Below are 12,134 nucleotides of genomic sequence, written 5' to 3' on the forward strand. Positions count from 1 at the left end.
AGTATGTATGAGTTAAGGAGGGCCATCCCCAGCAACCGACAATCAGCACCAGGGAAAGATGACATATGCTACTGTATGCTAGATAACATGGATGACAGATCTCTAAAAATAATACTGAAACAAATTAACAAAGTATGGGAGTTAGGGGAGATTCCAGCTGCATGGAAACACTCGGTTATTGTGCCAATTTTAAAATTGGGCAAAGTGGCATCGGATCCATCAAGCTACAGACCCATTGCTCTTACTTCTCAACTAGGGAAAACTATGGAAAAGATGGTAACTGAGAGGTTGACGTATTATATAGAAAGTAGAGATATATTTTCGTCTTATCAGAGTGGGTTTCGTAAAGGGAGAAATACAATGGATTCAGTATTGAGCCTAGAATCAGAAATTAGGAAAGCACAAACAAATAGAGAGATAGTGATTGCTGTGTTCTTTGACATAGAGAAAGCGTATGACATGCTGTGGAAGGAAGGCCTACTAATCAAACTAGATAAGATGGGAGTGGGAGGGAAGATGTATAATTGGGTGCTGGGATTTCTGTTTGGAAGAACGATAGAGGTCAGGGTAGGGAAAGAATACTCACCAGTATATATGGTTGAAAATGGAACGCCACAGGGGAGTGTGTGTAGTCCAATTCTTTTTAACTGTATGATAAATGACATATTTGAAGAGATAGCTGGAGGAGTAAGTAAATCATTATTTGCTGATGATGGGGCATTATGGGTGAGGGGGAGGAATCAGAAATTTTTGCAGAAGAAGTTGCAGGCAGCAGTTGATACAGTGGAGCAGTGGGCAAATAGGTGGGGGTTTAAAATGTCAGTTGCAAAAACTCAAGTAATATGTTTTGCAAAACGCCATAAAGAAATATTAATAAAATTATATGGTGAAATGCTGGAACAAGTTAGAGCTATTCGGTTTTTGGGAGTGATATTTGATGAAAAGCTTACCTGGGGACAGCACATTGAGAAGACTAAGGATAAATGTAAAAGTGTTAATAACCTCTTGAGGTGCTTATCAGGTCTTGATTGGGGGGCATCCAGAAAGTCTCTATTAAATATCTACAAAACCATGATGAGAGCCAGATTAGACTATGGAAGTATTGCATATATGTCAGCAGCAGAGAGTCACCTTAAGAAGCTGGATGTGGAGCAGGCTAAAGGACTCAGAATATGCAGTGGGGCGTTCAAAACATCTCCGGTTGCAGCACTGCAAGTTGAGATGGGGGAAGAACCTTTGAGAATAAGAAGGACTAAGCTCATGCTGGCATACTGGGTGTATTTGCAGGGCCATAAAAGATCTCATCCAGCAAAGGCCATATTATAAGACTGTTCAGAGCATGACAAATCAAATTTCAGGAGTTTAGGCTGGGTTGGAAATATAAAGGCTGAAAACATTGGTTTATGTGACGTTCAGTACATTTCAAATGTCCCTCTGCCAGAAATTCCCCCCTGGCTGTTCCAGATGCCGTCAGTAGATTTCAACCTTAAATACAAGCTCAAAAACAAGATAATGCAGGGAGATACTGGAATAATAGTACAAAGGTATATTGAACAGAATTATGCAAATGAAATAGTAATATTTACAGATGGATCAAAAGAGCCAGAAAAGGGGCGCACCGGTGCTGCGGTTTACATCCCAGAGCTCAAAGTGGCAATTAAGAGGAGAGCAACAGACCATGCATCAGTGTTCACAGTTGAACTCCTGGCTATCACGCTTGCACTAAAATGGTTAGGGGGACATAATAGGGCCAATGCACTTATTGCATCAGATAGCTGGGCAGCCCTCTGTAGTATCAAGACCATGAAATCATGCAGGCAAGATCTAATCATGGAGATTCATCAAATGCTGTACGACCTTCATAGCAGGGGGAGGACAGTCTGCTTTTTGTGGGTTCCTGCTCATGCAGGGGTTGAGGGTAATGAAGATGCAGACATACTCGCAAAACAAGCACTTAGTTTACAAACAGTGAACAATATCCCACTGGGGAAAACAGAAGGAAAGGCAATTATTAAAATACAAATGCAAAAAGTTTGGCAGGAGTATTGGGATATAAATGAGACAGGAAGACACTTTTATAGCATACAAAAAACAGGTGGGGAAGGGAGGAGTGGTGGGTGGAAGCAGGAAGGAGGAGGCGGTCATTACCCGCCTTAGATTAGGACACACGGGGCTTAACAGCACGTTACAAAGAATTGGGAAACATCCTACGGGGAAATGTAGATCATGTGAGCAATCTGAATCTGTACAGCATGTTCTTATGGAATGTAAGGAATATGAGAGAGAGAGGAGAGAACTAAGAGCCGCTCTGCAAAAGGAAAGTGTTAGTTTCACAGTAGAAAACATGTTGCAAAGATCAGGAAACATTAGGAGGCATGTATATAAATACTTGAGGGAAACAGGGTTAATGTATAGGGTTTAAGTTTTTTTTTTTTTTTTTTCTCTGCCATCGATTGTACCACACTCCAGTCCGGTAAGTGGCGGCAATGCACCTATAAAGCTGGATGCCAGCCGCCAATCAAATCCAAAAGAAGAAGAAGGAAATGTGCACTTTGCTAGACTAACTGGGACTTGCCACAGCACTTACATACTCTTACTCTTTTGCTGATTTGATTGCTTCTATTGTTCTCGTTTGTAAGTCATGTAAGTTAAATGTAAAAATCTTTCTACCAGCCAGGTCAATCAGCTTACTGAGACAGGAACATTATTAAGTCCTGTCAATTTAGCCTAAACTATTCACTTAAAATGTATTTGTGAAACAATGTTTTCAATAGTAACAATCTTGAAAGCTTTATTGAGTTTTGTGATGTTTTAGTGATTCCTGTGGAACTATTGTTTATCATAAAGCATCATATGCATTTTTATTCAGAATCTCAGGATACAAAAACTATTCTAAAAGAAGTCAGAAGATGTAATTCATAGATAAAAAGCTTTATTTAACACTTCTTTGTGGACAATGAAAATAAAATCATACATTAAATTATAAAAAGACTGTACATATGACACATTGTTCAGTGGTCTTATGAAAATATTTTTGTGAAAACATATTGTGAAAAAACAACAACAATCTTTAAAGCTATTTACAACCAAATGCTCAGGTTAAAAAAATAATACTTTAATCATCTTAGACATTAGAAAATGTTTTGAATATTTTGATATTTTAAGATCTATTTATTTTTTAAATTTTAAATCTATGAAGTCATTTAAAGGATGTTGGTGCTGATGGTGTTGATGTCAGGATGTTCTTCGGTGGTACAGTTACAGTTGTACTGTGTGGCACAGACTGTTGGCTCCTGCAAAATCAGAAACAATTCATTTAGCCTAATTTACTTTTATTTTCTCATGAATTAATTCATTTAGTTAATTGCCATGTGTCCAGAGGAATTTGTGTCTTTGTATTGAATATATAAATGATAAGTAAATAAACTTAAAGCAGATATTCTTACCTCTTTTCAAGAGCCTTTATTATGACATTTTTAGTGAATTTTGACTCAGGATTCATGCATTTCTGTCCTGCACCATTCTTCAGAGTGACACTGTGAAAGGACAAAAGTGGTGAGCTGAATCTTACTCAGGAGAGTTTGTGGAGTTGATGAACATTTAAACAAATGAATGCATACAAATGTAGGCTATGCTTACATAATCTCATGGTTGCGACAAGATGGACTTGGAGGGATGATCTCAACCTTCTCGATGTTCTTCACTAAAACCATGTTTGCACCTTTGTCTGCACAGAAGCACCTGCCCTTTGAAGACCTTTCCTGCCCTGGAAAAGAAATTTCATTACAGTGTATTAGCTGCAGAACATCACCATAATCAGAGATACAAGATATGCTAAAAGATTTTGATCTATAACTCTCAGAGATCAAACTCACCTTTCACTCCTACAGCAATCAGGCAGGCAAGAAGAACAAAAGCTGCAATAGTCTTCATTGTCTTGTTCTTGATGAACTGTGCTTGTCTGGGTCAGTGAGATTATGACCGAAGGCATTCAGAGCGCATTTAAATACTCTAGGACCAGGGGTTTCCCCTCAGTTTTTGTTCTCGTTCTCGGTTTTTTTCTTCTTTTTTTTTTCTTCTTTTTTTTCACTATTCAGCTTCCTCCCCTTTTTCTCTTTTTATTGTGATTTCTCGGAAGCACCTCCTAAACCATCTTGGGAAAAAAGGAAGTTTTGATTTACTGTAGGACACTCTTGAGCTTTCCCTGAATGAGGAAGTAAATATTGCTTAGACTGAAATATTGATTTTAATTCATTTTTATATTAATTATGTAATGGTGGGAGTACTATTAGACACTGAAAGTTAGGGCATGTCAAACATGGTAATTGACTGATTTTGATGGCTTTTAATGGTTGTTTTTAAACACATCACAATCTCTTATATTGTGTGCACAAATTAAAGTATAGCAATACAGAGAAAGAAATGCACAATAAAACTATTTATCAACACAATCTTTTGCAATATACAGTAACTTTTAATGAAGCAAAATACTATAATGGAGCAGACTAATGACCCATTGTTTGAAAGAATAAAGGTAAAACACACAGTGGTAGGCAAGAAGCAACCAACATTTTCTATGGATTAAATCTGACTGAATCCTGGTGATCTGGTAGTTAATAACCCTAAGCTTTCTAAAATGTACAAATATTTACCCTCGTAGTGATGAAAGTACATCCTCTTTTTGTACTGTGAAATAAATAAATAAATCACAAATTGTGGTTAACACCCACTGGTTTTGCTGGTGTGCTTATGGACGTTGGAGATATTTTACAAAGGCATTAAGTAACCACAAAATAGGATGTGGGACAAAACGTGTTTTCTGTGGAAGATGGTCAAACATTTTTCACAACCTCTTTCAGAAAAGTCCTCGGTGTAAACAATATTTGTCAGACATGATTGTGAAAAGTTGAAGATGCTAACATAAATATTGAGGATAAATGTGTTGTTTGTCTGGTACAAGAGTGTTGCAGTAACTTATTGCAAGGCTCTGAGCCTATTGAGGCGATACAGAGGGTTTGCAGCCCAGTCTCTCTGCAGGGCCTATAAGATGCTGGGTTGCAATGGGGCCAGTACACTAAGGGGCATAAAGTCTGCCAAGGAGGCAGCTGGGTCACTTCGGTGAGAGTGTCTGACTGTAAAGATCCGAAACACCCGATGATGACCCCTGGAAACATCACTGATGACATCAGTCCAGGTGCAACACATGGTAATGTTTGATAAAAGTGTCCAGGTTATTCTATATTTATTCTATAAGCACTTGATATTCAAATGACACATGCTTGGTGAGCCAAATATGTTTCAGGATAACTTTACATAAACCAAACCTTCAGCATTTAAGTTTAAAAATGTCTGGCTTATGCCATATACAGTTTAAATATACAGCAAATAACTTTTGTGTTCAGATTTTTAAATATTTGAATAATGAAAATGTTCTAATGATGAAATTAAGCGATTGATCAGAGTTAAAATGTAGAAATACCAAATAGTTTGAGACATAAACAAAATCAGGGCATTACACAAAATGTCTCATTTCACTGGAACATCATCAAGTGTTTTCACTTCCTTTTTCTTTATATAGACATTGTGATAGACATTGTGTTGAAGTCATGTTATGTCACAATCATGCTGATGAAAATGAAGGAGAAACTGAAAGTCTTGTGAAATCTGGAAATGCCACTTCGGCTGCTATACTTATCTTTGTGAAAATAAGAGTGATTATGCATGAACAGTATAATATACAGTTACTTTTTATTATAGAGACATTTTTTCATTATACAAGTTACTGTTTGCACCATAAATACATTCAATGAACTGTATGCAGTTTCTATTAACTAAACCAAGATTTTAAGTAACCAGACGTGGTCCATATTTTGTGTTGTTATGGAGTTAGTTCTCCTCAAACTCTATTAACACTTGTATTCCTGTCTTTTACTGTTGGAATTGTGGATGTCTGTTCAGAAAACAATCAATTTTACTCTCACACAATCAATTGAACTGTCAACCAAAGTTTGTGTTTTATTTATGATTTATCCGTGCGTATCGTAATTTTCTTTTAAAATTCATGAACTCGTAATCTTTAATCAAAATAACTTCCCTCCCTCTTGCAGCGACATCTCTTCTCTTCTCTGATGATGTGTTTACTGGCGTGAGGGCGGGATCAACCTGTCACTCACATGACATCACAGCAATAGCAATCCACAACCATCCAACCAATTCTTAATGGACAAAATCAAGTCCTGAGTCACCTTTTTTCTTTGTTTAATAGTATATCACTACCAGATGCCAAAAGCAAACAATGAATGGTGCTAACATTCACTCATGATATGATGTAATACTATCGAAAGATCATGACCCCAATGTTTTTCTCCATACAAAAATCTCAGATGGCCAGACAGATATTCATCTTTTATAAATTGTACACAAGCATCTTCATTATTCTTCATTGAGCAGAATCATTCAGTCTGAATTCGGGTTATTTTGACACCCCTTTAGTCCATTCAAAAATATAGGCATTTTTATGATTCATAGAATTATAATGTAATTCAGAGGTGTCTCTTTGACTGGGATAATGTTATTTGATTTGTCTGTCAATTATTCAACAACTGTTCAACTCATTCACTAGCAAAATGCCGCTCTGAGACGCGTCACATTTAATTCCGTGTGGCTTCGTTTTGAACTTTGTTTGAAAAGGAACTGAAAATATTGTGTCAAAAATGTACGTCACTCAATAATAACTCATTGTTTATTGAACTACAGTGTGCTGTTGGTTTGAGTATCAGCTTGTGGCTTCATGCCGATAGCTGAATGTGATGTAAACCACAAAGCACACAGATCCACCACTTCTTTTTCAATAGAGGTCGGTCACGGTCTCATTACCCCTTTACTTTACATTGCATGTTCTATTTGAAAAGTCTCTATACCGATGAAAACAGTGATTTATTGAAATTTGGAAAGGCTAACATGCACAATTTACATCAATGTGGGGAAAAAACATGGTGTAAGACTGGTATAACTACTTGTATTCTTTTATTTTAGTAATATATATAAATATTATAGCAATATATAAATATAGCAATGCTGGTATGGGTCCTCAACGCCCACTGTAATGATACACTGAAAATAACAACGAACACATACTTTGTTGTTTATTTGTACAGTACTCACTGTTCACTCTTTTTCATCACATTCTGTTTGATGAAATATGAACCATTGTCAGAAATAAGCTATCAAAGAACTAATGATGATCTTTTTGCAGGATAGAGCAGATAATGAGTGACCACCTCCTCTCTACCGTTTTCAAGAGAGACAAATTGGTGAATTTTTTTTCTTGTATTAGTAATGAGGATTTGCAAAAAGCAACAATAGCCAGAGTGGAAGTTCCCATGTTTATGAGAGGAGCTTTTACAGCTTCCTTTGATCACTGTTGGAAGTAGCTTTATGTGTAGATTTGGTTTTAATTATGTGAGTAAAATGGGAATGTGGCTTTTTCAGTTGATTTATCAATTCAAGTCAAATTTATTTGATAATGCTTCTTACATTGTTTCAAATCAGCTTTACAGAAAATCATGATGTTAATGTTTATAATATCTTAATATCTTCAGGATTTATAGTCGCAATTAGCAGATTAGAGCGAGTCGAAAATATAGTTTAGTTTTTTTGTAATTGTACAAGCAATCAATCAGTTGAGATATATTATTCTACACAATACACAAGTATGTATGAAGATAAAATTGGACATGCTTATGTCCAACTTCATATAAAGAAAAAAAATGAGACAGTTGAGATATATATGGTAGTTGAAATATATACAGTATGTGTATTATATCACTTTACATATGTGTATGTGGCCTTGTAAACCCTACATTATAAAATTATACCTATACATAAACCTTGTAAACCCTATAGAATTATCTAAATTTATTTATTCATGTCAAACTTTTGTTTAATATGACATAAACAAAATCAGGGCATTACACAAAATTTCTCATTTCACTGGAACATCATCAAGTGTTTTCACTTCCTTTTTCTTTATATAGACATTGAGTTGAAGTCATGTTATGTCACAATCATGCTGATGAAAATGAAGGAGAAACTGAAAGTCTTGTGAAACCTGGAAATGCCACTTCGGCTGCTACTTATCTTTGTGAAAATAGAGTGATTATGCATGAACAGTATAATATACAGTTACTTTTTATTATAGAGACATTTTTTCATTATACGAGTTACTGTTTGCTACATAAATACAGTCAATGAACTGTATGCAGTTTCTATTAACTAAACCAAGATTTTAAGTAACCAGACGTTGAGATATACAGTGGGGAGAACAAGTATTTGATACACTGCCGATTTTGCAGGTTTTCCCACTTACAAAGCATGTAGAAGTCTTTAATTTTTATCATAGGTACTCTTCAACTGTGAGTGACGGAATCTAAAACAAATCTAGAAAATCACATTGTATGATTTTTAAGTAAATAATTTGCATTTTATTGCATGACATAAGTATTTGATACATCAGAAAAGCAGAACTTAATATTTGGTACAGAAACCTTTGTTTGCAATTACAGAGATCATATGTTTCCTGTAGTTCTTGACCAGGTTTGCACACACTGCAGCAGGGATTTTGGCCCACTCCTCCATACAGACCTTCTCCAGATCCTTCAGGTTTCGGGGCTGTCGCTGGGCAATACGGACTTTCAGCTCCCTCCAAAGATTTTCTATTGGGTTCAGGTCTGGAGACTGGCTAGGCCACTCCAGGACCTTGAGATGCTTCTTACGGAGCCACTCCTTAGTTGCCCTGGCTGTGTGTTTCGGGTCGTTGTCATGCTGGAAGACCCAGCCACGACCCATCTTCAATGCTCTTACTGAGGGAAGGAGGTTGTTGGCCAAGATCTCGCGATACATGGCCCCATCCATCCTCCCCTCAATACGGTGCAGTCGTCCTGTCCCCTTTGCAGAAAAGCATTCCCAAACAATGATGTTTCCGCCTCCATGCTTCACGGTTGGGATGGTGTTCTTGGGGTTGTACTCATCCTTCTTCTTCCTCCAAACACGGCGAGTGGAGTTTAGACCAAAAAGCTCTATTTTTGTCTCATCAGACCACATGACCTTCTCCCATTCCTCCTCTGGATCATCCAGATGGTCTTTGGCAAACTTCAGACAGGCCTGGACATGCGCTGGCTTGAGCAGGGGGACCTTGCGTGCGCTGCAGGATTTGAATTCATGACGGCGTAGTGTGTTACTAATGATTTTCTTTGAGACTGTGGTCCCAGCTCTCTTCAGGTCATTGACCAGGTCCTGCCGTGTAGTTCTGGGCTGATCCCTCACCTTCCTCATGATCATTGATGCCCCACGAGGTGAGATCTTGCATGGTGCCCCAGACCGAGGGAGATTGACCGTCATCTTGAACTTCTTCCATTTTCTAATAATTGCGCCAACAGTTGTTGCCCTCTCACCAAGCCGCTTGCCTATTGTCCTGTAGCCCATCCCAGCCTTGTGCAGGTCTACAATTTTATCCCTGATGTCCTTACACAGCTCTCTGGTCTTGGCCATTGTGGAGAGGTTGGAGTCTGTTTGATTGAGTGTGCGGACAGGTGTCTTTTATACAGGTAACGAGTTCAAACAGGTGCAGTTAATACAGGTAATGAGTGGAGAACAGGAGGGCTTCTTAAAGAAAAACTAACAGGTCTGTGAGAGCTGGAATTCTTACTGGTTGGTAGGTGATCAAATACTTATGTCATGCAATAAAATGCAAATTATTTACTTAAAAATCATACAATGTGATTTTCTGGATTTTTGTTTTAGATTCCGTCACTCACAGTTGAAGATTACCTATGATAAAAATTACAGACTTCTACATGCTTTGTAAGTGGGAAAACCTGCAAAATCGGCAGTGTATCAAATACTTGTTCTCCCCACTGTATATGGTAGTTGAAAATATATACAGTATGTGTATTATATATATATCACTTTACATATGTGTATGTGGCCTTGTAAACCCTACATTATAAAATTATACATAAACCTTGTAAACCCTATTATGTAGAATTATCTAAATTTATTTATTCATGTCAAACTTTTGTTTAATATGTCTAATAAATCTACATTAGATTGCACTGACAAAAGTCTTTCTACCAGCAAGGGCTGGGTTTACCAATAGCATCGTAAGCCTAAATTGATCGTGGAGACCATTGGTGGCAATTGTTCTACGATCAACTAGGTTCACAATGCTTTTGGGAAACGCAGCCCTGATCAGTCATAAACACCAGCTTATAACTGAGGCAGGAACATTAAATCCAGTCAATTTAGCCTTAACTAAATGCACTAAAATGTATTTGTGAAACAATGTTTTCAATAGTAATCTTGAAAGCTTTATTGAATTTTGTGATGTTTTAGTGATTCCTGTGGAACTATTGTTTATCATAAAGCATCATATGCATTTTTATTCAGAATCTCAGAATGCAAGAGCTCTGAAAGAAGTCAGAAGATGTAATTCATAGATAAAAAGCTTTATTTAACACTTCTTTGAGGACAATGAAAATAAAATCATACATAAAATTTAAAAAAGACTATACATATGACACAGGTCTTATGAAAATATATTTGTGAAAAAAAAAATTAAGGCTTTTTACAACGCAGTGTTCACATAAAAATAATTTAATCAGCTTAGGCATTACTAAATATTTTAAGTTATTTTTTCTAAATTGAATCCCAACTTATTTAGGCAGTGTATGAATACATATGAAGTCTATGAAGTCATTTAAAGGATGTTGGTGCTGATGGTGTCAGGATGTTCTTCAGTGGCACAGTGACAGTTGTACTGTGTGGCACAGACTGCTGGTTCCTGCAAAATCAGAAAAAAGTTAATTTAATATAGTTGTGTTATTTAATTTAGTTAATTGCTATGTGTCTCCTTCTGCCAGAGGAATTTGTGTCTTTGTATTGAATATGTGAAGGATAAGTAAATACACTTAAAGCAGATATGCTCACCTCTTTTCAAGAGCCTTTATTATGACATTTTTAGTGAATTTTGACTCAGGATTCATGCATTTCTGTCCTGCACCATTCTTCAGAGTGACACTGTGAAACGACAAAAGTGGTGAGCTGAATCTTACTTTTTTTAGAGTTTGTGGAGTTGATTAACATTTAAATAAATGAATGCATTTAAATGTAGGCTATGCTTACATAATCTCATGTTTGCGACAAGATGGACTTGGAGGGATGATCTCAACCTTCTCGATGTTCTTCACTAAAACCATGTTTGCACCTTTGTCTGCACAGAAGCACCTGCCCTTTGAAGACCTTTCCTGCCCTAGAAAAGAAATTTCATTACAGTGTATTAGCTGCAGAACATCACCATAATCAGAGATACAAGATATGCTAAAAGATTTTGATATAACTCTCAGAGATCAAACTCACCTTTCACTCCTACAGCAATCAGGCAGGCAAGAAGAACAAAAGCTGCAATAGTCTTCATTGTCTTGTTCTTGATGAACTGTGCTTGTCTGGGTCAGTGAGATTATGACCGAAGGCATTCAGAGCGCATTTAAATACTCTAGGGCCAGGGGTTTCCCCTCAGTTTTTGTTCTCGTTTTTTTTCCCACTACTCCAGCTTCCTCTCCTTTTTAGTTGCGATTTCTCAGAAGTGCCTGAAATTTACATAAATGAGGACGTAAATATTGCATAAATAGACTGAAATATTGATGTTAATTATGTTTTGGTGGGAGTAATATTAGATGTCATACCAAAACACTGAAAGTTCGGGCAAGTAAAACATGATAACTGATTTATTTTGATGGCTTTTATTAGCTGTTTTTAAGCACATCATAATCTCTCCGGCCCGGGGTGGGTAATCGGGAGAATCGGGAGAATTCCCGGTGGGCCGCTTCACTTTTGGGCCGGTCGAGGATTGTTTTTTTTTTTAGTTTTTTTTTTTTTTACATTTGTCAAGTTAGTTACAAAAGAAATGGACACAGCGACCCCATTGGAACTCAATTGAGACAAGTGAAGCCCATTTTTAGCGATTTTTAGCACTTCCTTTCCTGACGCGCAGACTCAAACCGAGCAAAGCGTTACACGGACCACGTGAGCAACCAGTCTGTCTTCTAGTAGCTGTGCCAAGAGAAATCTGAATCATT

General features: G+C 37.0%; 2 protein-coding genes across 2 annotated transcripts; both read right to left on the minus strand.

The window, feature by feature from the left end:
- Positions 1-2,910: 2,910 nt before the first annotated feature.
- LOC311082541 (C-X-C motif chemokine 11-6-like) lies at positions 2,911-3,987 on the minus strand. The gene is made up of 4 exons (XM_084113418.1): positions 3,876-3,987; positions 3,640-3,766; positions 3,447-3,536; positions 2,911-3,293 (listed from the first exon to the last, which is right to left on the minus strand). The coding sequence occupies exons 1-4, from the start codon at positions 3,931-3,933 to the stop codon at positions 3,200-3,202; spliced, it is 369 nt and encodes a 122-aa protein (XP_083969544.1). The 5' UTR covers positions 3,934-3,987; the 3' UTR covers positions 2,911-3,199.
- A 6,499-nt stretch (positions 3,988-10,486) lies between these two features.
- Positions 10,487-11,527, minus strand: LOC311083726 (C-X-C motif chemokine 11-6-like). Its single transcript, XM_084115482.1, has 4 exons — positions 11,416-11,527; positions 11,182-11,308; positions 10,987-11,076; positions 10,487-10,840 (listed from the first exon to the last, which is right to left on the minus strand). Exons 1-4 carry the CDS (start codon positions 11,471-11,473, stop codon positions 10,753-10,755), a joined length of 363 nt encoding a protein of 120 aa, XP_083971608.1. The 5' UTR covers positions 11,474-11,527; the 3' UTR covers positions 10,487-10,752.
- Positions 11,528-12,134: the final 607 nt, after the last annotated feature.

The sequence above is a fragment of the Abramis brama genome (genome assembly GCF_963993115.1).
Source record: "Abramis brama genome assembly, chromosome: 5".
Lineage (NCBI taxonomy): Eukaryota > Metazoa > Chordata > Actinopteri > Cypriniformes > Leuciscidae > Abramis > Abramis brama.

Bases quoted from the DNA above. Each gene is read 5' to 3' on its own strand.
- LOC311082541 (XM_084113418.1), bottom strand. From the start codon at position 3,933: ATGAAGACTATTGCAGCTTTTGTTCTTCTTGCCTGCCTGATTGCTGTA. The intron at 3,767-3,875 runs GTGAGTTTGATC...TTTCTTTTCCAG, and splicing joins GATTGCTGTAGGAGTGAAAG to GGCAGGAAAGGTCTTCAAAG. The intron at 3,294-3,446 runs GTAAGAATATCT...CTGATTTTGCAG, and splicing joins ATAAAGGCTCTTGAAAAGAG to GAGCCAACAGTCTGTGCCAC.
- LOC311083726 (XM_084115482.1), bottom strand. From the start codon at position 11,473: ATGAAGACTATTGCAGCTTTTGTTCTTCTTGCCTGCCTGATTGCTGTA. The intron at 11,309-11,415 runs GTGAGTTTGATC...TTTCTTTTCTAG, and splicing joins GATTGCTGTAGGAGTGAAAG to GGCAGGAAAGGTCTTCAAAG. The intron at 11,077-11,181 runs GTAAGCATAGCC...GTCGTTTCACAG, and splicing joins TGTCGCAAACATGAGATTAT to TGTCACTCTGAAGAATGGTG.